The sequence below is a fragment of the Littorina saxatilis genome, linkage group LG11 (assembly GCF_037325665.1).
Source record: "Littorina saxatilis isolate snail1 linkage group LG11, US_GU_Lsax_2.0, whole genome shotgun sequence".
NCBI lineage: Eukaryota > Metazoa > Mollusca > Gastropoda > Littorinimorpha > Littorinidae > Littorina > Littorina saxatilis.
The window spans coordinates 11,287,366-11,314,462 of record NC_090255.1 but is presented as its reverse complement, the minus strand read 5'-3'; the positions used below and the strand labels follow the sequence as shown (position 1 = coordinate 11,314,462).

The following is a 27,097-nucleotide window of genomic DNA, read 5'->3' as shown; positions in this document are numbered from 1 at the left end:
AAAATCATTTTGATCAGTTCGCCGTGATAATGTGTTCCGGTACTTGATTAACTTGTCCCTCTTGCCTTCCGGTTGATTCCGTTTTTAGAACTCTCCCATTTACATTCACTTATTTGAAAAGCTACATTTGGATGTGTAGCTGAGAGACCGTAATAGAGGATGCAATTTAACCCACAACGACATTAGCAACTCAACGCAGACAGAGACAACCTACGCAGCAGTAGAGGGTCGACTCATTCCTATTGCCTGACCCTCGGATAGTGAACAGTGTCGCTTGGTTGGTGACCATGATCTTCCTTCTTCTGTGTCTGGTATGCTGCATTCATTCTTCGCAATGTGAGTACTTTGGCTGACTCTCCTGTGTTGGTGTTGTTGATGTTGTTGTTGTTTTATTGGTGACCATGATCTTCCTTCTTCTGTGTATGCTGTATTCATGCTTTGCAATGTGAGTACTTCTGCTGTAGGTGCTGTTATGTTATATGTTATATGAAGTCTTATATCGCGCGCGTATCTCCAGACTCGGACTCAAGGCGCAGGGATCTATTTATGCCGTGTGAGATGGAATTTTGTACACAATACATCACGCATTCACATCGACCAGCAGATCGCAGCCATTTCGGCGCATATCCTACTTTTCACGGCCTATTATTCCAAGTCACACGGGTATTTTGGTGGACATTGTTTATCTATGCCTATACAATTTTGCCAGGAAAGACCCTTTTGTCAATCGTGGGATCTTTAACGTGCACACCCCAATGTAGTGTACACGAAGGGACCTCGGTTTTTCGTCTCATCCGAAAGACTAGCACTTGAACCCACCACCTAGGTTAGGAAAGGGGGGAGAAAATTGCTAACGCCCTGACCCAGGGTCGAACTCGCAACCTCTCGTTTCCGAGCGCAAGTGCGTTACCACTCGGCCACCCAGTCCTTAGACAATAGTTTTATTGCTGTTCTTGTTGAAATTGGGGAGATAGTTACACTGGTGCTTACTGCTGTTGTAGCTGGTGCTGACGATAGTGTTGTTGTTGTAGCTGTTGCTGTTGTTGTTGTTGTTGCTGTTGTTGTTGTTGTTGTTGAGAGAATTGCACTGCTGTTGCTGCTGCTGACGATAGTTTTATCATTGTTGACATTGAAATTGGGGAGATAATTACACTGGTGCGACTGCGGTAGCTGCTGCTGACGATAGTTTTATTGTTGTTGTTGTTGTTGTTGTTGTTGTTGTTGTTGTTGTTGTTGTTGTTGTTGTTGTTGTCGTCGTCGTCGTCGTGATTGTTTTTGATGATATTGTTGTTGTAAATGATGATGATGATGATGATGATGATGATGATGATGATGATGATGATGATGATGATGATGATGATGATGATGATGATGATGATGATGATGATGATGATGATGATGATGATGATGATGATGATGATTTTGTACTGTTGTCTCAAGAACAACCATTCATTCTTATTTCTTGAAGGTGGTTACATTCCTCGTTGTACCAGTGATGGCATACTTTTGGTACAAGAAAATCGTTCACTAATAATACGCTGCTTCAGTCATTTTCGTGGGGTTGATGATGAAACGCTCACATGGGAAATTAGACCATGGAGAGACCAGCCCTCACTGGAGATTGTCTGCATCAGGAATTCCACTCATGACCGGGGCTGTTCCTCTCATCCTGACGTGGAAGTCAGCTTCCGCGGTTATCGTCGTTCTTACCTGACAATAAGCAGGGTGGAGCGTGCCATGTTCAACTCGTCGACCATTTCCTGCAACCCAACATCCCGATACCCGGACCGACATCAAGAAAGTCCCTGTCTGATTGACGTTGTCTGTTAGTTCTTTTTAGTATTACACAGTATGTCTGTTGGTTTTGCGTTCAAAAGAAGTCTATTTTGATCTTGCAAAGAGCGGTTTAACTTTTTTTTAATCCCATTTAGTTAGTAAGTTGTGTGTTTGCGCGCGTGCGCGCGCGCGTGTGTGTGTGTGTGTGTGTGTGTGTGTGTGTGTGTGTGTGTGTGTGTGTGTGTGTGTGTGTGTGTGTGTGTGTGTGTGTGTGTATGTATGTATGTGTGTGTGTGTCAATTCATTTGTTGTCAAAAATCTTTGATCCTTTTGGGACTATAGTGTTGCATTTTAAATCGGAAGCGCAAAAAATCATTACTGTTATTGTTAATTATTATTATGCTTAAAATTGCAATCGCAATGACAATTTTAAAATGATCGCATTCAATTTTGTATCATTTTCGAATTTAAAAAAAAAGTAGGCCTATACTATGTTGTGTTTAAACTTGAACGTGCTCATAAATAACACATTAAAGCAGTGCAAATTAGGTTCACTGTTGGTATCTGTTCCTTCGTTTCTGTCCTACAAGCCAACCGGCATAACGGGCAGTAAGCAAGTTGATATCTGTTACCAGGTGTTGTCCTCGTCGTTTGTTATGAGCAATTGGCTAAAGCTGTTAGATTATCCAAATAGCTCATTATCTGTCTCTGTGTCGAACATACATTGCATCTTGTCTGAAAAGGCTGAACGTAGATTCTAGCGGAAACGTTTTTTTGTAGAATTTGGTTTCGGGTTTTCTCTTTTTTAATTCTATTTAGTCTATATGGCCAGGGCCGGACTAGGCGAAGAGGTGGGGGGGGGGGGGTTGCCAGTGGTGGCCCAGGGGGATGTCCCCCCTGGCGGCAGGGGCGGATCAGTTCATTTTATGGGTGGTTTTTTTCAAAAGTATATTGTGAAGATATGGGTGTGAAGGCGCGAAGCGCCGAGCCGACGGCGCGAAGCGCCTAGCTTGCTAGGGGGGTCCGGGGGCATGCCCCCCCCGGAAAATTTTGAAAAAAAGGATGCAAAATGGTGCAATCTGGTGCATTCTGAGGATGATCATTACCAGTTTCAGGCAGCAGATTTTGTCACTGATTAATACCCCAAAAATTGAAACTCAATGTAAAATAAAGAAATGCATACCTCATTCAATATTTTTATTTTTGGGCTGGGGGGGGGGGTCCGGAAACCCTAGACCCCCCCCCCCCCCCTCGTTGAGGGGGTCAGGGGGCGAAGCCCCCTGAAGCTGATGGGTAGGTCATATTCTGAGATAGGAAAATGGTCGGTCCTTGCATGAAACGGCATAAAATAAGCAATAATAAAAAAAATTAAATAAGTAAGGTACATGTTTAGGCTAGGGGGGGGGGGTTGCGCAACCCCCATAACCCCCCCGGTAGTCCGGCCCTGATGGCGGTGGTGGGGGTACGAGGAGGAGAGGGGACGAGTTTAACTTTGGCGAATGGCCTTCAACACCATATAGAAAAAAACTCGTCTTACGTTTTGGTGGGGTTTGCTTCTTTGAATTAAATGTAACATTAGCATTTTGAAAATGTTTGTCTTCAGATGAAAGAAACGCCCTTTACTTCCTTGCAGATAATTCAGATGTCAGATCTTGTGACGCGGAGATACACAAACCATCCTGGACTCTCAACGGCGCCTGTGACGTCACCCAAGTGTATTCCTCTTTGGGAAACTATGGTTACAAGATCTACCAGAATTACAACAAGGTAAGCTGCAACAACGCTGTCGCCCATTCTCAGCAATAATGTGCTATTGTGATGTCAGAATGACACTGAATGTTATGGAAAATGTTCTTTATTCATACCGCATCTCTAGAGTGGAAAAGGTACACATCAATGCCAAAGTACAGCCTAGCCGTATTTGTTTAAAAGCAAACATACTATAGGAGAAACTAAATTTGAGTATTTCGTTCTCGGTTGTTCTTTGATATGAAGATGATAGATCCGGTCTGAATATACCTCTGACAAAAATCCTAAAAGTTAATCTGTTGTAAATCAATGACCAATTCATGGGTTTTGGGTAAATGTCGGAAGTGTATGTCAGTGAGTTTTTTGTTTGTTTTTGATTATGTTTTTGTAAAACAGGGACACAACTGATATTGTCAGGGAACAGATGACAAATAAAAATATTTAGTTTTCATGCAGTCATTATAACCAATGGGATCTAATGTCTGTCACTATTTCAACTGCGAGAGCGAATTTCTGTGTCTGTATACGTTGGTGGCAGTTGACAATAAAATTACATGAATAAAGCGTGATGTTTTCACGCTTTTAACTAGACAGGAGGGACTCTTATCACCACGGGAACTGTGTATGACACCAGCAGTCTGACGTCATTCACGAACACGTCATCAGGAAATGTGTACTACAGAGGTCGTCTCCCCTTCTCATTCTCAATTCCTTCAGACCTGGGCAACGTGACGTTTTCTGTGCTGGTGACTCCTGGGATTTTGAGGAAAGATATTAACAAGACTGTTATCATTGGTCAGTACTCTCTCTCACTCTCTGTCTCTCTCTCTGTGTAGCTCTGTGTAGCTCTGTGTCTCTCTGTGTGTGTCTCTCTCTCTCTCTCTCTCTCTCTCTCTCTCTCTCTCTCTCTCTCTCTCTCTCTCTCTCTCTCTCTCTCTCTTAAGCGCAGGGCTGATTTGGAAGTGAACAGTATTGAATGCCTTTGGCTCGAAATTTCGTATAAGAATTCGAATTCTTTTCTCCTCGGCTTTGTATATAGAAATCCCGCATCCCATTCAGCTTGGTCTGACGATTTTATTGATTTGACGGATAACATTAAATATAATAATCGTAATGTATTGTTACTTGGTGATTTAAACATCGACTTGCATAAAACCCAGACAGCCTGGCGCTCAGTAACGTCTCTTTTTGGATTCCATCAACTTGTGAACACCTCAACCAGATTGACTGATACAACATCAACGTTGATTGACCACATTTACACTAATAATACCTCCATGGTGTCAAACGTGAAAACTGTACCTTCAAGCATCAGTGACCATTGTTCACTATTTTGTTCTTGGTCGTTCAAGTTGCCTAAGCCGGTGCACAAGGGCCATACAACTATTGAATACAGAAGCTTTAAAAAGTTTTATGAAATCAAGTTCTTCTTTGATCTCAGTTCAGCACCATGTTCCTCTGTGTTTAATCATATTGTTGCTGACGAGGCATTAGGCGCCCTTTTAGATATACTTTATCCTATAGTGGATAAGCATGCCCCACTACGTCCCCACAGAGTGAAATATCCATCTCTTCCCCCATGGTTGACGGTACAGATTATTGAAGCCATGTCCCTGCGTAATTTTTACAAAGCAAACAACATGAAGTCTGGCTTTAAGAAACAAAGAAATAAAGTGACAGAATTAACACGTCAAGCAAAAGCAAATTATTTTAATAAATTAATCGAGGACAAGAAAGATATTGCAACAGTTTTGCGTGCTGTTAATAACATATTAGGTAAATCTAAACAGAACTCAAATCGGTCTGCCCAAACCATCTCCCCTGAAGATTATAATAACCATTTTTTGTCCCTTGCCAATAGGCTTAATGAATCTGCAAAATACGACAGTCCTGATTCTGATTTTGAAGTCTCTCTCTCAAAATTACATGATTTTTGTAATGACAAATGTAAACCAGACGATTTTTTACAATTCCAGACATGACAGTGCATGAGATAGGTAAGGCGCTAGAAGGCCTTGAAAATAAAAACTCCATGGGTCCAGACAAGATTCCTGCTTACTTGGTCAAATTAGCTCTACCATATATTGTGGAGCCACTCACCTATGTGTATAATCTCTGCATAAAGCAAAATACTGTACCTAGTTTATTAAAGAGAGCAAAAGTAATTCCACTCCATAAAGGTGGAAATTTATCCGACCCAAATAATTTTAGACCCATTTCCTTATTACCCATTTTATCCAAACCATTGGAAAAACATAATATTCACAAACATTTGCTCGCGTACATAGAAAGCAAAAACCTTTTCCATCAATTTCAATCTGGTTTTCGAACAAATCACTCTTGTCACAGCGCCCTTACCACGCTATGCGACACCTGGTTGTCTGCAACAAACCGATCTGAAATCAGTGGTGCTGTGTTTCTTGACTTTAAAAAAGCGTTTGATCTTGTTGATCATTCAATTTTATTGAAGAAATTACAGTTTTATATCAGAAACAGTTCAGTGTGTAACTTTTTTGCTTCCTATTTACAGGACAGATCTCAATATACTGCCCTAAACTGTAAACTATCTACTGAGGAGACTGTGAAATGCGGGGTGCCTCAAGGGTCAGTGCTTGGGCCGATCTTGTTCTGTCAATGATCTGCCACTGCACATTTCTGATAGTAATGTAAGAAGTGATTTTTTTTGCTGACGGTTCTTCTCTTCATTCAAGTGGTAAGTCTGTTCCAGTAATAGAGTCCTCCCTTCAAACAGTTTTAAACGATGTAAATAACTGGTGTAGTGCCAATGCTTTGCTTGTCCATCCAATAAAAACTAAAAGTATGGTAATTGCAACCAGACAAAAACACCAGATTTCTCCACTCAAACTAAATCTTACTATTGGTATGCAATCAATTGAACAAGTTCAACAGCATCGCGTTTTAGGGTAATTATTAATTGTGAATTCAAGTGGCAGGCACAATTACAGCATATTTGCAAGAATGTAGCCAAGAACGTTTTCCTCCTATCCAAGTTAAAGCAATTTACGGACAGAAGGACTCTGGAAATGTTCCACCATGCTCATGTAATGCCTCACATCAATTATGTTTCGACACTCTGAAATGGCAGCAGTGATGTCCACTTGAAAAAGTTAGACTCTCTCTATTGTCGCTAAACTCATCGTAAAGGATAATGCCCCAACAGATATGAAATTAAAAATGCTTAACTTTCTTCCACTGGAAAAGCATCTCAAGTTAAACAAAGCCATTTTCATGCATAAATTGTATTACGGTAAAGTGCCGATTTACATTACATCATTATTGATAAAGCTACCGACAGATATGGGTCGGTCAACTTGATCCCACCGATTCCACGAATTGACCTTTATAAGACCAGTCTTGCTTTTTCGGGTACATCAGTTTGGAATTCACTTCCATCATCCTTTAAGCACTTAAAGTCATTAAAAAGTTTTAACAAATGTGTCAAAAAACACTTAATGTCTGAGTAGTTTACTTTAACGCCTTTTGATTTACCACACTTAGTATTACGCCAAAGATATGCTGTGCATTGTATATTCTGAACATATTTTTGTTGTACTATTGCTACATGTTCGATTGCTACCAGCTTGTACTTATAATTACTTGCATAGTATGCATTTGGTTTTATGAATAACCACATATGTATGCTCTTCATGCCTCATATTCATCATCATCATCATCATCATCATCATCATCATCATCATCATCATCATCATCATCATCATCATCGTCATCTTTATCATCACGTGCTGAAGTTTTCTGACCTCCTTTTGTTGGTAAACTTTTTAACTTTTTAACTTTTTAATTTTTCAATGTTATCATTGTGTGTCTGTGCGTCCCAAGGACAGATTGTAAGAAAAGGCGTAGCCTTAAATCTTAATCCTTGTTAAATAAAGTTCAATTCAATTCAATTCTCTCTCTCTCTCTCTCTCTCTCTCTCTCTCTCTCTCTCTCTCTCTCTCTCTCTCTCTCTCTCTCTCTCTCTCTCTCTCTCTCTCTCTCTCTCTCTCTCTCTCTCTCTCTCTCTCTCTCTCTCTCTTTCTTTTGTTGAGCTCAGCATTAGTCAAGGTAACAGTCAGCTACAACAGCAGCTTGTTGGGATTAAAGGGCAACTCTCAGCAATTGAAACAGTGGCTCGCCGAAACGAACAACGAGTACAGGCGCTGGAAAATGAGCATGGTTTTATGAACAGTCGCATGCAAAAAGTAGAGGAAGAGATTGAGAGGCAAGACAGATTCTCAAGGCGCTCTAATGTAAAGTTGCTTGGACTCAAGGAAGAAGGTGGAGAAAACTATGACAGATGTGCAACAAGAGTGATTGACATACTCCAGAGATATTTTCCTCACAAGAATTGGGATGAATCGAACATAGAAAAAGCCCATCGCCTAGGTCCCTCTCCAAGCATCACGGGGCGTCCCAGGCCAGTTATCATCAAGTTCCAGTCATGGAAGGATGCGATGATCGTCATGAGGGACAAAGAGGGAAAGAACAGGATGAAGAACGACAATGGCTTGCGTGTGGCAACAGACCTGACCCAGCACCAGAGGGACACCATCTCTTACTGGAGGGAGCAGGGAAAGCATGCTTACTTTGCCAGAGGAAAGTTGGTTGTGGAAGAAAGGAGATACCATTATCGTGATTCAAACGAAAACACTTACACTTCCCAGTCCCATTCTCAGTTCGCCCGAAACCGTCCCCGAAACTCCCAGTTCCCACCCCTCCACAACCACGAGCACTCCTTGGATTATCCCAAGGAAACAACGAGCGACGCAAGACAAAACAGAGCATCGTATGCGACCATGGCAGCAACGTCACGCCGCTCGGACGACGCCCCGCCCGCTGTGCATAAAGACGAAGATGACGACGACATCAGCAACATAGGTGACGACCAGATGGAGGATGCTGTGTCGGAAGCTGGGTTGTCTGACGCCGGGCATCACCAAGAGGGAGAAACTGCTGCTTCAACGACCAGTGTGCCACCCCTGAGCAACACGGGCAGCCCCGGGAGTCTGCCGCCTCTCCGAGGAATGGGCCGAGGTACCCCCATCTCTTCTCCTCACTACGGAGCTTCTGCTATTGCTTCCGGTGGAAGCAGTGGGAGTAGAGGGAGGGGCAGGGGCAGGAACCACAGCGCCCAGCAGTCCAGAGAGCAGACGACCCCTATGCAGACCAGGAACCGGTCCCAGACCTCTGCCCCTCCCTCGTCCCGCCAGCAGACTCTACTGGACAACTGGAACGGCAAACGCAGGTAGGGGTTAGGCCGAGGCCCTTCCGCACATCCATCAGCATCTCAGGTATGCCAGGAACCCACACAGCGCACTCACATACCTGATGTGCCTTGCGCTAATGCTACCACCACACACTCTGAAACAACGTTATCGTTGGCTACGCTAAATGTCGAAGGCATCTGGAACTTTTTGAGAGATACAGATATCACAACCTTGTTAAAGTACGACATTCTCCTTTTCACGGAAACATTTAGTGAACTGGTACCGAACTCATTATTACAGTGTCAATCCCATGTAATTTTCGCATCCCCAGCTGTAAAAGTGTCAGACAGTATTCATGCGCGACGATCGGGGGGAATTATGTTTCTAGTGAGAAAGGAGTTGTGTAAGTACATTAAGCAGATTGAGATAGAAACGGATAATATTATTGTGTTGAAGTTGTCTCACCATGTGTTGGGGATCGACACTGACTGTTTGCTAATCGGTGCTTATCTCCCACCAGAATCAGCCCCATATTACGAAGAGACAGATATATATATAATGGTGTTTCACTTCTAGAAGATAGTCTTTTAGAAGCTGTGAGGGAATATGGAGATCTGCCAATGATAAGTTGTTGTGATTTGAACTCAAGAACTGCATCTCTGAACGTTAAAATCACAGACCCGATTGCTGATCTTTCCGACATTACTGCCCGCGTCAGTGACATTGATGACCTTAAGATGCCGAGAGTTTCCATGGACAAAGTTGTGAATGCGTTTGGCCGATACCTTCTTAACATTTGCGAAGAATTTGGTCTAGTGATTCTGAATGGATTACAGAAAGCAGGCTTCCCTGGAAATTTCACATACATATCACAAAGTGGCACCAGCGTTATTGATTATTTTAGTGTTTCTCAAAACTTACGTTCACTTTGTGAACATTTAAAAGTTGTGCCCATGGTTGAGACCAAACATTTATTGGTGGAATTGTTTATTGCCACTAAGAATGGCGTGTGTTACCCCAAAACCCATGGTAAACAAATTCTTGTTCAAAATACCAATGGAACGAAGAGAAATGTGCAGAGTTTCATTGTTACATGCAGAGCGATCATGCTAAAGGTATTATTGAAGAAGCAACGGCGCTCATTGATATTGATATTAACCAGTCGCTTGCAAAGTTTAATGAAAGTTTGTTTTATGCTGGAGAATGCATGAGAAAGGTTATATTTGTCGGCTCAGAAAAAAGAAGAATTTGGTTTGATCTTGAATGTAGGCAGAGCCGTCAAGTTGTTTGGCAACTCCTTCGCAGGGCTAGCCATTCGGACGAAGATGAAGACAGATTGCAGTATTCTCAGAAGCGCAGAGAATATAAGGAGTTGTTGAGGCAAAAAAAGGAATTGTATAAAGATTCTGTGGTTGAGTCATTGCATGCAAATTTAAAGGACCCTAAAAAGTTTTGGGAAACAGTCCGTTCAGTGCGACCATCTCTTGGTGGACAATGCAACATATCGATGGAACAGTGGTATGAGCATTTTTGTGATGTTTTTGGTACCGTACCACCTGCTGAAACAAATACTCCAGGTAATGAAGGTGATCAAAGTTTTGAGCAAGGAGGGATAAGAAATTGTGACTCTTTAAACCAATTGATCACACATGATGAGATAATGCGTGCAGTCCGGGCGCTGAAAAATGAAAAGGCAGCTGGCCCAGATGGGTTGATTAAAGAGTTTTATAAGAATGGTATAGATATACTCTTGCCTTTTTTTACCACATTTTTTAATCATTTATTTGACAACGGTTTGTTTCCCGATGAATGGTCACACTCGATTTTGCACCCAATTCATAAGAAAGGAGATATTGATTCACCGGATAATTATAGAGGTGTTTCGTTGTTGAATGTATGCAGCAAATTATATAGTTTTATTTTGAATAAACGTATTTCTGATTGGATAGAAGAGAACGAAGTTGTTGGGGAGGAGCAAGCTGGTTTTCGCCAAGATCACTCTACAGTAGACCACATATTTACACTGTTTGGAATTGTACAGAAACAGTTGTTGAGACATAGAAAACTGTATGCAGCCTTTATAGATTTTCGGAAAGCGTTTGACTCTGTTCACAGGGAGAAACTATGGAAAGTACTGGATCAGAATGGCATGTGTGGAAAGATTGTTTTAGCCCTTAAAAGTATGTATACGACAGTGAAAACGTGTGTTCGAGCAGGAGGTGAACTTTCAGATGTATTCATGTGTCCAGTCGGCCTAAAACAGGGTGAAAACTGCTCACCGATTTTGTTCTCATTGTTTATTAACGAATTAACCAAAGACATTATGGCAAATGGAAGACACGGTATTCAATTGTCACCGGATTTAGTCGAATTATTGATTTTGTTGTTTGCTGATGATGTGGTTTTAATCTCTGATAGTGTCATCGGTTTGCAAAACCAGCTAAATGTTTTATTGACCACCTCAAAGAAGTTTGAGGTAGTCGTAAATATGGCTAAATCGAACATAGTTGTGTTTAGAAACGGTGGCCATTTGGCATTACGAGAAAAATGGTTCTTTGGTGATAGTGAAGTGAAAGTTGTAAACATGTATAAATATTTAGGAGTCTATTTGTCCACAAGAATCTCTTTTTCCCACACTCTAAACGACCTTGCTGATCGCGCGAGAAAGGGAGTATCAGCTATCCTCAAACTTCTATGGAGTATTGGGGAATATTCTCCTGATACGTTTTTTAAACTGTTTGACAGTCAAATACAACCGATCTTGACGTACGGTTTGGAGGTTTGGGGACTCTCTGCTGATCAACAAATTGTTGAAAGAGTACATTTGTCTGCCATTAAAAGGTTTGTCGGTGTCCATTCGAAGTCACTAAGGCATATAGTTTACGGTGAAACAGGACGTTATCCTCTGTTTGTGGTAACGCACATAAATTAAGTGTATGAAGTTTTGGCTTCGATTAACTCGGATGGATGGCAACAGGTACCCCAAGAAAGTGTATAATATGTTATTGTCTATACAAAGGCAAAATTACACGACATGGGCTTGTAACGTTCGTAATGTTTTGTACAAGTATGGATTTGGTGAAGTGTGGGAAGCACAAGGTGTTGGTGATATTTCCACGTTTGTAAGAGAATTTCGCCAAAGACTTGTCGATTGCTTTAGACAGGATTGGCATAGTTCCCTTGAATCACACGTGTTTTATCATGTGTAATCGTTATTTAAGCAGTCCTTGTGTATGAGTGGTTATTTGTATCAGATAAGAAATGTTCATTTGAGGAGAATGTTAGCACGTTTCAGATTTGGTATGTCACCCTTAAATAACCACTATTTACAGTATAAACCCAATGTGAATAACGTAGACAGACTTTGCCCTTTGTGCTCAGATGATACACTTGAGACGGAAGTTCATTTTTTACTTGTTTGTCCCGCATGTAATGAGATCAGAGTTGAATTAATAGCCTCAAAGTATTATCGGAATCCATCCATGTTTAGAATGTGCCAATTATTATCCTCTACAAATGGCCAAGTGGTAAGACAGTTAGCAACGTATATTTACAAAGCAATACGATTTCGCACTGATTCTCTGGAAAATGCACAGTTGCAAGATGCAGGTCCATAAGGTTGCTTCTTTTAAACATTGTTCGCTTGTATTATGTGTCACCAGTCTTGTTATGGGCCGGAGGCCTAACAAATAAAATGTCCGACTCCGACTCCGACTCCGACTCTCTCTTGTAGATGGCAGGAATGGAATTTTCATGTTCATAACAGTGATAGATTTGCGTTATATAGGACATTTTGCACTGTGCACGAAGTAAAACCTTATTTATTATTGAACATGGATAGGCATTTGAAAATTATTATGGCAAGATTCCGAGGTGGAATAACAGAACTATTTGTGCACGTTAATCGATATAAGAGATACGATGCAGATATGTTGCTATGCCCATTGTGCAGGGAACGTAAGGAAGATGAGTTTCATGTTGTGCTTTGTTGCCCCGCACTTCGTGATTTGCGATGCCAGTTTATTCCCGCTAAGTTTTATAGAAACCCAAGTTTACACAAGTTTTCTATGCTTATGGCATCTGTGAATGAAGGTATTGTTCGAAAGTTGTCAGTTTATGCGTACAAAGCATTTCGGCTACGTAGTGTTGTTATGTCTTAGTTCATGTAAGCCTACGATATTTTTATTTGAAATGTAATGTCTTAGTTTGTGTATGATTTATTTCATTTGATTTGTGTGCAAATGTCATTATGTCATTGCATATATGTTCACCCCCCTCATAAGGGGCTATGGCCTGAATGAGTAAACAATCCAATCCAATCCAATCCAATCTCGCTCTCTCTCTCTCTCTCTCTCTCTCTCTCTCTCTCTCTCTCTCTCTCTCTCTCTCTCTCTCTCTCTCTCTCTCTTTTCTTGTCATGCTCCAAAGCGTGTAACATACAATCTTGCACACGTTTGCATAAGTAGTGGAAAAGAAGGAAAACGTGTGACATTACTCTCTCTCTCTCTCTGTCTATCTGTGTCTCTCTCTCTCTCTGTCTATCTGTGTCTCTCTCTCCCTCTCTCTCTCTCTCTCTCTCTCTCTCTCTCTCTATCTGTGTCTCTCTCTCTCTCTCTCTCTCTCTCTCTCTCTCTCTCTCTCTCTCTCTCTCTCTCTCTCTCTCTCTCTCTCTCTCTCTCTCTCCCTCTCTCTCCAGCTGTTCATATGTTAAACTGTTTCAACTAATTAGCATCGTTACGGATCATTTTTGAGGTTGTGATTGCAGGTGTGTCTTAACTCCACCGCAGCGATCGGCCCGTTGCCTTCTTGAAATGATTAAATAGAGTAAACAACTTCTTCCTTCTGTTCATCTCAGGACCACCTAGCAACCCAGAGTTGGCAAACTGCAACCAGCATACCTTCATAGAGGGAGGTAATTTTCCAGCAACGCCCTGTGAATGCAGAGTGACGTTCCATGGTTCCCCTTCCGGCAGACTGCAGTGGGTAGCAGATGACGTCGTGCAGGTGTCAGGGGAATACGGTGTCACCCAGCTGGTGTTCCCCTATGACAAACTGACCGCAACACACAACGGGATGGACATGAGGTGTCAGGTGGACTGGGTGGTCAGAAAGAACACCACCAGCTTCACACAACATATATTCTGTACGTATCAGTTTTGCCTTTCTTCCCTTTTCTCTTTTTACATTAAGTCAAGTTTTGACTAAATGTTTTAACGTAGAGGGGGGAATCGAGACGAGGGTGTGGTGTGTGTGTGTGTGTGTGTCTGTCTGTCTGTCTGTGCGTGTGTGTGTAGAGCGATTCAGACTAAACTACTGGACCAATCTTTATGAAATTTTACATGACAGTTCCTGGGAATGATATCCCCGGACATGTTTTTCATTTTTTCAATAAATGTCTTTGATGACGTCATATCCGGCTTTTTGTAAAAGTTGAGGCGGCACTGTCACACCCTCATTTTTCAATCAAATTGATTGCAATTTTGGCCAAGCAATCTTCGACGAAGGCCGGACTTCGGTATTGCATTTCAGCTTGGTGCCTTACAAATTAATTTATGACTTTGGTCATTAAAAATCTGAACATTGTAAAAAAAACAAAAAAATTATCAAACGATCCAAATTTACGTTCACCTTATTCTTTATTATGTTCTGATTCCAAAAACATATACATATGTTATATTTGGATTAAAAACAAGCTCTGAAAATTAAAAATATAAAAATGATGATCAAAATTAAATTTCCGAAATCGATTTAAAAACCTTATTCCTTGTCGGTTCCTGATTCCAAAAACATATAGATATGATATGTTTGGATTAAAAACACGATCAGAAAGTTAAAACGAAGAGAGGTACAGTAAAGCGTGCTATGAAGCACAGCGCAACCGCTACCGCGCCAAACAGGCTCGTCACTTTCACTGCCTTTTGCACTAGCGGCGGACTACGTTCAGTTTCATTCTGTGAGTTCCACAGCTTGACTAAATGTAGTAATTTCGCCTTACGCGACTTGTTGTATTCGCGTGTTTGCTTGTGTTGCTGTTTGTTTGCTTATTCTCTTTATCAGATCGTCGTCTCTCTCTCTCTCTCTCTCTCTCTCTCTCTCTCTCTTTCTTTCTCTCTTTCTTTCTCTCTTTATCTCTCTCTCTCTCAATCTCTCTCTCGCCCTCTCTCTCTTTCTCTCTCTCTCTCTCTCACTCTGACTCTCTCTCACTTTCTCTCTCTCTCTATCTCTCTCTCTCACTCTCTCACTCTCACTCTCTCTCTCTCTCTTTCACTCTCTCTCTCTCTTTTTTTTCACTCTCTCTCTTTCACTTTCTCTCTCTCTATCTCTTTCTCTCTCTCTCTCTCTCTCTCTCTCTCTCTCTCTCTTTCACTCTCTCTCTCTCTCTTTCACTATCTCTCTCTCTACATCCTCCCTCTCTCTCGTTAATTGACTTTCTTCACTATCTAGAGCATTTCTTTTTTGTACATGTTACTTGTGCGTCTCTGTTTCGTATGTCCACTCCTGCTCTTTTTTGTTTTGTTACATTATTTTGTCTCCCTTTTGACAGATGGCCCTGACAGAGCAGACATTGTTCTTCTCAAGTCGATGAACCACACTGAGAAAGATGATGTCACTCTACTGTGTGAACCTTCTGACGTCAACCCTGCATCCTCTGTCGTCATAACCTGGGGCGGTCTGTGCCGAGGTCAACAAGGTCGCACGTGCACTCTGGACCCACCCTTCGCAGAGCACTGTGGGAAGGAAGTCACGTGCACAGCAACCAACCAGAAGATTCCAGGAAAGCAGGTCACAGCAAGGCGGACTATCGAATTACACAGTGAGTGGAATCGCCACCAATAGAACGTAGGCATATCTGTAAGATCAAGACTGAAACGGTGACTGACATTCTGAAGAACTGTCAAAATGAGGGGTGGGGGGGTCTGGAATAGGAGGACAGGAAACAGCATAATAGTGATTTGATATCGTGACTGACAAGCGTGTCAAGCTGTAAAATGAAGTCAACAATACAAATGTCCCTCTGCACGGAGACTGTTGAGTTGCGGTATATGTCCAAGTTGACAGATGATGGAATCCAATGTAAAAGCCTGGATTGCAATGTTTGGGTTTCCTTGATTGTGTACATGGACATGAGGGTGTCTTTAACATTACCCAACACTGACACAAATATGCACACAACTTCTGATGCAGGTGATCGCACTTCAAGACAAAACCATCCGTAACATGAAGTCAGCAAAAAACAAAAAATTAAATCTGCATAGAAACAGCCAACAAGTACAACGCTTTCGTCAGTTCGTAGTGACCTAGTTGTCGGGTCCGGGTGGGTGATCACGTGGGCTGTTGTTTGTTTCCTTGTTTGCGTGTGCGAGCACCTTCCGGAACAAACACGATCCCTCACCCGGAGCCTAAAACTAATCCATTGTTTCACTCGATGCCTGTATCTTTTGAATTCCCGTCACGTTTCTTATGCTCTCTTCTATTTCACTAATCGTTTCTTTTTTCTCATTTTTTTCTTTTTTTTTCTTTTTACATTTATTCAAGTTTTGACTAAATGTTTTAACATAGAGGGGGAATCGAGACGAGGGTCGTGGTGTATGTGTGTGTGTGTGTGTGTGTGTGTGTGTGTCTGTTTGTCTGTCTGTCTGTGCGTGTGTGTGTGTGTGTAGACCGATTCAGACTACTGGACCGATCGTTATGAAATTTTACATGAGAGTTCCTGGGAATGATATCCCCGGATGTTTTTTCTTTTTTTCGATAAATGTCTTTGATGACGTCATATCCGGCTGTTTGTAAAAGTTGAGGCGGCACTGTCACACCCTCATTTTTCAATCAAATTGATTGAAATTTTGGCCAAGCAATCTTCGACAAAGGCCGGACTTCGGTATTGCATTTCAGCTTGGTGGCTTAAAAATTGATTGATGACTTCGGTCATTAAAAATCTGAACATTGTAAAAAAAAAATTAAAAAAACGCTCGCGCTGGACCCGAGTACTCTTCAGACATTCTCACACACACACACACACACACACACACACACACACACACACACACACACACACACACACACACACACACACACACACACACACACACACACACACACACACACACACTCTCTCTCCCTCACTCCCTCCCTCTCTCTCTTTCTTTCTTACACACACACACACACACACACACACACGAGTACAGACTCATGCACACACACACACACACACACACACACACACACACACACACACAAACACACACACACACACACACACACACAAACAGTAACACTAACACATGTGCACAAAATGAATCGAACCCGGATCACTTTGGCCATAGACTCTCTCGTGCTCTCTGTCTCTCTTTCACCGAGACCAAACCCTGCATTGTAATTTCTTTGCCGAGACCATTTCCTCGCCCGTTGTCTGGCTTGCACTGAAATCATGCTTTTCTCGTCACTGACTGACTATTAGGGTTTAACGTCCTCTTAGACCAATTGGTCTATATTGGGACAGGTATTGGTAATACGCTGAAGATATGGTGTGATACTTTGATTCGAACAAGCCCACTGTGGCTGTCTTCTTCGACACACCAGCATTGGGTTTGTCTCGTCAAAGTATCTAAATACGATCATGATAATCAGAGACGAGAGATGATGCATGCGTATCTTCGTGTTTTCCAAGCCCTGAGACTTTCGCTGTGAACGTGGGATCTTTTTCGTGCGCATGTGTGCACACGGGGGTGTTCGGACACCGAAGAGAGTCTGCACAAAGTTGACTCCGAGAAATAAATCTCTCGCCGAACGTGGGGATCGAACCCACGCTGACAGCGACCAACTGGCTACAAAGCCAGCGCGCTACCAACTGAGCTACGCCCCCGCCCCTTTCTCGTCACTGCGTGACGTGTTCGCCGCCCAAGTCTGCCCTTTAGTTCAGGCTGTTCGCAAAGCGCCCAGCCTCACACCGCAAAAACTCCCACCGTTAAGAGTGGCTTTTGCGATTTATTTCGCATTTAGGTCCCAGGTAACATTATGAAGTTTTAATACGATCAATCGGACCTATTATCAAGTTAGTGTATCAACTTTTGAACGAACTGCGCCCAGTAGTTTCCCAGCAATAAGCTGTTAAGTCGAGACGAACAGACAGACACACAATTAAAGTCTGCAGGACCCTCCTACTGCGTACTCGGGGAAAATATATAAAACGATCCAAATTTACGTTCATCTTATTCTTCATCATTTTCTGATTCCAAAAACATATAAATATGTTATATTTGGATTAAAAACAAGCTCTGAAAATTAAAAATATAAAAATTATTATCAAAATTAAATTTTCGAAATCAATTTAAAAACACTTTCATCTTATTCATTGTCGGTTCCTGATTCCAAAAACATATAGATATGATATGTTTGGATTAGAAACACGCTCAGAAAGTTAAAACGAAGAGAGGTACAGTAAAGCGTGCTATGAAGCACAGCGCAACCGCTACCGCGCCAAACAGGCTCGTCACTTTCACTGCCTTTTGCACTAGCGGCGGACTACGTTCAGTTTCATTCTGTGAGTTCCACAGCTTGACTAAATGTAGTAATTTCGCCTTACGCGACTTGTTTGTTTTTTTACCTCAGTTGCATGCAGGCTGCTTCTAACCCTCCTTTAATTGTTTTCATCTTATTTTTCTTATTTTTTGTGTTGATAGGCGGTGAGCATCACGTGCACTGTTTCTCATTTTGTGCTGAACTGCTATCGTACTAATGGAATTATCTGATGGTATGTTTAAAGGATGCAAGGCACAGAGTTCCGCCACTGCAGGGAATTTCTGGGAGGGTGTTGGGATTGGTGTCGGTGTCTCGCTGGTCGTTGTACTGCTGCTGGTGAGGGGGATGTTGGTGGTGTTGTGGAGACGTCGTCTGCAGCTGCTGCCGGCCTGTCAGTGTAAGTCAGCGTTTCTTATTTTCCTCTGTGTGGCATAGGTGTAATGTGACACAGGTGTAATGTGACATAGGTGTAATGTGACATAGGTGTAATGTGACATAGGTGTAATGTGGCATAGGTGTAATGTGACTACTTTTGTATCGTTAGTTTAATTTGTTTGATTTGATCTGGTTTGCTTCGCTTTGTTTGCATTTCTGTGTGTGTGTGTGTGTGTGTGTGTGTGTGTGTGTGTGTGTGTGTGTGTGTGTGTGTGTGTGTGTGTGTGTGTGTGTGTGTGTGCGTGCTTGCGTGCGTGCGTGTGCGTCTGTTTATCTGTCTGTCTTTCTGTCTGTCTTTCTATCTGTCTGTTTCCGTGTTATTTTATATGTGTTTTAGTGGGGCTCGTATGTTGCAGAATCACTCAACAATTAATCACATCTTGTGACAAACATCATACTTGGTGATATTGTTCCTTAATGATATTTTTAATGATTTCAGATACAGAGCCACTTCAGAAATTGATTTTTGTGTTTATGATAATGAATAAAAGGCTGCACCTACAGCAGACGATTTTCATACCAAAAGCCATCAGCAGTAAATATTTCCAACTCAGCAAATGTAAAATTCAATTGTTAACCATGCACCAGAAGTTGTCTGCTGATAATATATACATGAAATAAATATTTTCATGGGTACTTTTGTGTTCTGTCATTTAGTTTTATATTTTTTAGAAAAGTATATATCCGCAGCATGAACATTCAAGATGGCGGCCTCCGTAGCAATGCGTGTTTTGATTTGAGCGAAAACAACGTTTGTGAAGGTAAGTTTTCAAGATTACGCTTTCATTCACCAATTTCACGTCATTATAATCTTTATTTGTCCCCTCGGGTCTGTTTTTGATCGGCTGAAGCGCTGAAATGCTGCACACTTTCAAATCTTGCTGTAACTGGATTGTGATAGATCTAGATCTATCTGTTCATTGAATGAAAGGAAACCATGCTCGCCACCCACATGATTTTGGACAAGTTAAAAGAACTTTGAATAAAAGGCAAGGAGAAAGAGATTGTTCAAGGCATGATAATTAGTCCTGCCTTTCATAAAGGACTTCCATAAGTCTCTAAAAGACTGAGGGGGGAGGGGTAGTGACTTAGAGTGAGTAGGCCACATGTACTAACTAGTAGGAGGGCCAGCTTGGGAAAAAACCCATTTCCCAGGTCTCTACGGTCTTGTGATCAAACTTTCAAAGATGATAGCTAAAAGACAAAAGTATGCAATATGTATGTGCTAATGAAATGAGAAATGAGTGGTTTTAAAAAAAGGGGTACCTCTCTCTGAGTCGTCTGAACACTGTTAGTGTTACAATTTTGGTTTGTTATTTTAGGTTGACAGTGCATTGATATGCATTTTATTTTAACAGGATATACAACTGAGGGTTACACCACATGCCGGTTCCTGAGAGCAAGAGTGCTGCGTGAATACATTATGAGCAATTCTGCTGGTGCCACACAAACGAGCTGATTTCACCATTACTATCAAGGTTGGTACCTAATACCTCCAGAGTAACTTAACAGTTAGCATCTTTTTTTGATAATTAACTGGAACATGTATGCACACATATAAGCTACCTCTGTGAATTTGGTGGGTTTACCATACCCTCACAAGGGTCAACATTCTGTAAGCGACTGTTAGAATTCTAATGAATGTAGCGGCCAGCAAGATTTTGGAATCAGTTGGGTCACTGGAAACAGTTTTTTGTATTGACCTTAAATAGTAAGAATTATACAAATAATTAAAATACAATTCTTGCATTTTATCTGTTGTGTGAAGGCTTTGGCTAACTCTCTGAGATTGTAAACATTATTCAAATAAAATTGTCACTTTTCAGCTTTTGTGTGAAGGGTACCCCAGGTGGATTTCCTACACCATGGACATAGAGGAGGCCAGAAATCTAAGACAGTCTGCTTCTCATCCCAGCTGATATCCGTTTTTCTGCTTATGAAGTGTGCATCGCTATGGAAAAGGATTCAGCCATTTTTTGCTCACCACATTGCCAAAGCCATTGGCCCAGAGAAGTCATCCTGCCTGCCCATGTTTCACAGTTTTACAGACTGTGATACTGTGTTGTTCTTCAGTGGTATTGGAGGCTTGACAAGTATGGCATGCATTAGTAGACGTCACTCAATCTTTCCTCAGGTTGTCTGCTCTTCTTTGAGAGCTGAGTACTACTGACAGGTCAGTACAAGAGCTTTTTGTTGTACTTCTGCAGGACAAAACCAAACTTTCTGGGTGTGAACAGTGCTAGAAGGTACATCTTCTGTCAAAAGCGCTGCCAAATTTACCAAAATACCCTTATAATTAACGTGCTGCTGCAGGACATGAGTTTGAGAAGAGCCATCTACCAATTAGACTTCATCAGTAAATATACAATCAGGCAAACAACCCAACACCAATTGTGGGGCTGGCAGTCCAAGGCTGGAAAGTGGGAGTTATTTTGGACGAGCCTTCAAGAGGTATCCAGCATGTGCCGAGAACTCATGAAATGTGGAAGTGCTGCACAACAAAACGCTGCAAATGCTGCAAAGAAGGACTGAAGAGCTCTGCTCTCTGCAGCTGTGCTTGCATGCCTGTGAAAATCAGCAATTAAACTGTGTAAAAATATGATTGCACCCATTTTCGTACCCCAACTCAAACATTCATTCCCGTGTCATTTTATTCAAACTTTCTATGCCATTAATGGCACATTTTTCAGATAAAAGAAGATTTAGTTACAGGGGTCACATGACCGCCGCCCAAATAAGGGTACCCTTGGCGTGACAAAGGGGATGTGACTACAACAAAAAGTCAAGACAAATTCATGAGTCACAACTGGGTAACTGTTGCATACGAAGAGAAAGCGACTTGACTAGGATGAATACTTTTTAGCCATGTATTTTAGCAATGACCAAGTTGATTGCTTCAAAACTTTCAGGAATGTATGTCTAAATATGAGACGTAGTTCGAGTACTGTTTTGAATCTTCCAAAAATTGTTTTAAAAACCGTCACATGTTTTTTGACTTACATCAAAAAGATGTTTGACTTCGCATATGTTATGATTGTTTCAAGTACTGCCACAGTTTACTTTGTGTATGGCCACTGGCGGAAATGTGCATGTCCTGTAAACGCATGAGAACGAAAGCAACGTTCAGACTTTTTTCTATCCACAGCAGTTATCGCTCAGTGCCTCTCAGTATCACGCATGTCTGAAGGGGCATCGCTGTAGGACAGCAATCATCCAAAAGATGTTAATCAGGTTTACAGGACTAGCAAATTTACACTTATAGTCATAATGAAATGACACTGTGGCAGAATTTATATCAATCCTTTGTCTGTATGAGTGTATGCGTGCGAAGAAGAACAATTGATTTAATGTAAGCCGACAAGCATATGAATTGTGAACCTTTTAAAAACATGTTCTGAAAGAATGCATTACATGCATATGTAAATAAATGTTCTATTGTTATAACGATACAAAATTTGACCCAAAGTACGTCTTGTATATGATGCTGAAAGTTTAAAAGCAATCCACCAAGTCATTGCTGAAATTTAGTGCTTTCTGTTATGATACCCTTTCAAGTTTGACTTGGTGTTAGCTTTGAAGTTGATGTAGAAACCTCCGGTTTTTTGTTGGCATAGGTTAGGAAAGCCAACGATTCTTCAAGCCTGCCACCCACCCCGTCCAACCAATAGCTGCACCATTGATCATGTATACATGTATTGTTATGTTTTAACAATTGTTTCTGTTAGTTTCTATTGCAAGAGAATGACTTGTAGCATCAAATACGCCTAAATACCTTTTTCACTGACGGCCATTTTGATTTTTTTTTTAAACAACTGATTTTTTAATTTTTCTCGGTTGCTCTGTGTCAGGTTTTGTTAAGCACATAAAACCATACATTTATACCAAATTTGGTGTTTGTCACATGAAATGAAATATGCCTAACATACCCAACCGTTTTTACTGGCGGCCATTTTGAATTTTGTTATAAAAACTACCGATTTTTTAATTTTTCGCGGTGGCTCTGTATCAGGTTTTGTTAAGCACATAAAACTATACATGTATGCCAAATTTGGTGTTTGTCACACGAAATGATACCGCCCTGATATGGCCCTTCGTGTCGGCTGGGCGTTAAGCAAACAAACAAACAAACAAACACGAAATGATTGATTTTGCAACGTACGAGCCCCACTATTTATTCTTCTTCTTCTTTTTCGTTCATGGGCTGAAACTCCCACGTTCACTCATATTTTTACATGAGTCGGTTTTTACGTGGATGACCGTTTTACCCTGATCTTACGGGGTAGCATGCTGGGTGTTTTTGTGTTACTATAACCCACCAAACTCTTACATGGATTACGGGATATTTTCCGTAAGCACTTGGTCTTTTGCTTGCGTGTACACACAAAGGGGATAAGGCACTAGGCGGTCTGCACATAAGTTGACCTGGTAGATCAAAACAATCTAAACCATAACTCCCCAGGCGTGACCGGGATTCAAACCCGCGACCTTCTACAGGAGGTGTATGTGCGTGCGTGCTTGATTGCGTGCGAGTCTGTTCGTGTATCTGTCTTCTGTCTGTCTTGTTGTTTTATATCATTGATTATGATTTTGTGGGATTCACTTTGGGAATTTGAGATACCTTCTTTTCGTTCTTGCCTACGTTTCTTTGTCATATAAAATGACAAAGTCTGAAGACGAAACTCCTTTCCTTGTCTGTCTTTCTCCAACACCCCAGGCTGCGCTCCGACCTATTCGTCTCCCTCCAAGAAGCGACAGCAGGAAGAACAAGAACAACGCACCTACACCGATCTCTCTCTCTACGAACCTGTTGGGGAGGGGTCCGTACCATCTGCTGCAGGTTGGTTGATTTGTTCGTGATGTCCTTTCTTTGTAGACTTTGAACATGCGTTCGACATTAAGTTGCATGAGGCATATTTACTCAAACCTTGCAGGATAGGTCAAAGGGATACGTCTCCATGTTAGCAGAATGTTTTCCAATGAATCGACAGTGAGCACTAGGAAAACAGATGAATGCTTTGATTTAGTTATATGCTTATCAGGAGAGGTGTATGCAAAGGGACTAATATAGGTCCTATCCTTTCAGAACGTTTTCAACTGTGTCGACATAATCCAATTTTACTGATTATTAGAAAATGACAACAATTTATACCAATTTAACCTCTCATGTGGGAACATTACACAAGCAAACGTCGGGACTTAATAAAGGGTTCTTCGTCGCTGTTGTTTTGTTTTTGAGTGGTTATCTCCCTTTCGATACTTGTCGTTATTTCTGTTGTTGTTGTTGTTGTTGTTTGAGATGGCTGTTGATGTTATGATCCTTTTTACATTTAGTCAAGTTTTGACTATATGTTTTAACATAGACGGGGAATCGAGACGAGGTTCGTGGGGTGTGTGTGCGTGTGTGTGTGTGTGTGTGTGTGTGTGTGTGTGTGTGTGTGTGTGTGTGTGTGTCTGTGTCTGTGTCTGTCTGTCTGTCTGTCTGTCTGTCTGTCTGTCTCTATGTCTCTCTGTCTCTCTGTCTGTGTATAGCTATTCAGAGAAAACAACTGGACCGATCTTCATGAAACTTGACATAAAAGTGTGTGCGTGCGTGTGCGTCTGTCCATCTGTCTGTCTTTCTGTCTGTCTTTCTATCTGTCTGTTTCCGTGTTAGTTTATATAAGTGTTTATTCTTCTTCTTCTTTTTCGTTCATGGGTTGAAACTCCCACGTTCACTCATATTTTTACATGAGTCGGTTTTTACGTGGATGACCGTTTTACCCTGATCTTACGGGGTAGCATGCTGGGTATTTTTGTGTTACTATAACCCACCAAACTCTTACATGGATTACGGGATATTTTCCGTAAGCACTTGGTCTTTTGCTTGCGTGTACACACAAAGGGGATAAGGCACTAGGCAGTCTGCACATAAGTTGACCTGGTAGATCAAAACAATCTAAACCATAACTCCCCAGGCGTGACCGGGATTCAAACCCGCGACCTTCTATAGGAGGTGTATGTGCGTGCGTGCTTGATTGCGTGCGAGTCTGTTCGTGTATCTGTCTTCTGTCTGTCTTGTTGTTTTATATCATTGATTATGATTTTGTGGGATTCACTTTGGGAATTTGAGATACCTTCTTTTCGTTCTTGCCTACATTTCTTTGTCATATAAAAAGACAAAGTCTGAAGACGAAACTCCTTTCCTTGTCTGCCTTTCTCCAACGCCCCAGGCTGCGCTCCGACCTATTCGTCTCCCTCCAAGGAGCGACAGCAGGAAGAACAAGAACAACGCACCTACACCGATCTCTCTCTCTACGAACCTGTTGGGGAGGGGTCCGTACCATCTGCTGCAGGTTGGTTGATTTGTTCGTGATGTCCTTTCTTTGTAGACTTTAAACATTCGTTCGACATTAAAGGCATACTAACGCACTCCCGTGTTTACAAAGTGTAGTTTGCCCACAATCGATGTCAAACGCACCATAAGACCATATAATGACGATACGTCACCATGCGCGGACCATAATACATGCATTACAGCTTGTTCTAGCCTCTGAAAAAGTGAGGATGTCAACAAAGCCGCGGTGTTCTCTGCCTTGCATCAACGTTACATGTGTTGCCAAATCTATAAATAGGACGATCCAGATCAAAATGAAAATTCAAATATCTCAACATTTAAGGGGTCCTAGACCACAATATTTTGCAGGGAACTTAATTTAGTCTGTCTCCAGCTGTTGGTAAAGCAATTAGCGTGTATAGTCATCGAGTACATATGGCTTTAAGTTGCATGAGGCATATTTACTCAAACCTTGCAGGATAGGTCAAAGGGATACGTCTCCATGTTAGCAGAATGTTTTCCAATGAATCGACAGTGAGCACTAGGAAAACAGATGAATGCTTTGATTTAGTTATATGCTTATCAGGAGAGGTGTATGCAAAGGGACTAATATAGGTCCTATCCTTTCAGAACGTTTTCAACTGTGTCGACATAATCCAATTTTACTGATTATTAGGAAAATGACAACAATTTATACCAATTTAACCTCTCATGTGGGAACATTACACAAGCAAACGTCGGGACTTAATAAAGGGTTCTTCGTCGCTGTTGTTTTGTTTTTGAGTGGTTATCTCCCTTTCGATACTTGTCGTTATTTCTGTTGTTGTTGTTGTTGTTGTTTGAGATGGCTGTTGATGTTATGATCCTTTTTACATTTAGTCAAGTTTTGACTATATGTTTTAACATAGACGGGGAATCGAGACGAGGTTCGTGGGGTGTGTGTGCGTGTGTGTGTGTGTGTGTGTGTGTGTGTGTGTGTCTGTCTGTCTGTCTGTCTGTCTGTCTATCTGTCTGTCTGTCTGTCTGTCTCTATGTCTCTCTGTCTGTGTATAGCTATTCAGAGAAAACAACTGGACCGATCTTCATGAAATTTGACATAAAAGTGTGTGCGTGCTTGCGTGCGTGTGCGTCTGTCCATCTGTCTGTCTTTCTGTCTGTCTTTCTATCTGTCTGTTTCCGTGTTATTTTATATAAGTGTTTATTCTTCTTCTTCTTTTTCGTTCATGGGCTGAAACTCCCACGTTCACTCATATTTTTACATGAGCCGGTTTTTACGTGGATGACCGTTTTACCCTGATCTTACGGGGTAGCAATAGCATGCTGGGTATTTTTGTGTTACTATAACCCACTAAACTCTTACATGGATTACGGGATATTTTCCGTAAGCACTTGGTCTTTTGCTTGCGTGTACACACAAAGGGGATAAGGCACTAGGCGGTCTGCACATAAGTTGACCTGGTAGATCAAAACAATCTAAACCATAACTCCCCAGGCGTGACCGGGATTCAAACTCGCGACCTTCTACAGGAGGTGTATGTGCGTGCGTGCTTGATTGCGTGCGAGTCTGTTCGTGTATCTGTCTTCTGTCTGTCTTGTTGTTTTATATCATTGATTATGATTTTGTGGGATTCACTTTGGGAATTTGAGATACCTTCTTTTCGTTCTTGGCTACATTTCTTTGTCATATAAAAAGACAAAGTCTGAAGACGAAACTCCTTTCCTTGTCTGCCTTTCTCCAACGCCCCAGGCTGCGCTCCGACCTATTCGTCTCCCTCCAAGGAGCGACAGCAGGAAGAACAAGAACAACGCACCTACACCGATCTCTCTCTCTACGAACCTGTTGGGGAGGGGTCCGTACCATCTGCTGCAGGTTGGTTGATTTGTTCGTGATGTCCTTTCTTTGTAGACTTTAAACATGCGTTCGACATTAAGTTGCATGAGGCATATTTACTCAAACCTTGCAGAATAGGTCAAAGGGATACGTCTCCATATTAGCAGAATGTTTTCCAATGAATCGACAGTGAGCACTAGGAAAACAGATGAATGCTTTGATTTAGTTATATGCTTATCAGGAGAGGTGTAG

General features: G+C 41.6%; 1 protein-coding gene across 1 annotated transcript; it reads left to right on the top strand.

The window, feature by feature from the left end:
- The first annotated feature begins 132 nt into the window (after window positions 1-132).
- On the top strand, window positions 133-27,097 carry LOC138980668 (uncharacterized). Its single transcript, XM_070353575.1, has 11 exons — window positions 133-336; window positions 1,469-1,825; window positions 3,410-3,543; window positions 4,116-4,320; window positions 13,606-13,893; window positions 15,295-15,564; window positions 18,511-18,663; window positions 23,416-23,538; window positions 24,911-25,033; window positions 26,762-26,884; window positions 27,087-27,097. The coding sequence occupies exons 1-11, from the start codon at window positions 288-290 to the stop codon at window positions 27,095-27,097; spliced, it is 1,836 nt and encodes a 611-aa protein (XP_070209676.1). The 5' UTR covers window positions 133-287.

Excerpts from the sequence above, each read along its gene's own strand:
- LOC138980668 (XM_070353575.1), top strand. The coding sequence starts at position 288 with ATGATCTTCCTTCTTCTGTGTCTGGTATGCTGCATTCATTCTTCGCAA. Across the intron at positions 15,565-18,510 it reads GCGGACTATCGAATTACACA|GATGCAAGGCACAGAGTTCC; the intron begins GTGAGTGGAATC and ends GTATGTTTAAAG. Across the intron at positions 23,539-24,910 it reads GTCCGTACCATCTGCTGCAG|GCTGCGCTCCGACCTATTCG; the intron begins GTTGGTTGATTT and ends CCAACGCCCCAG.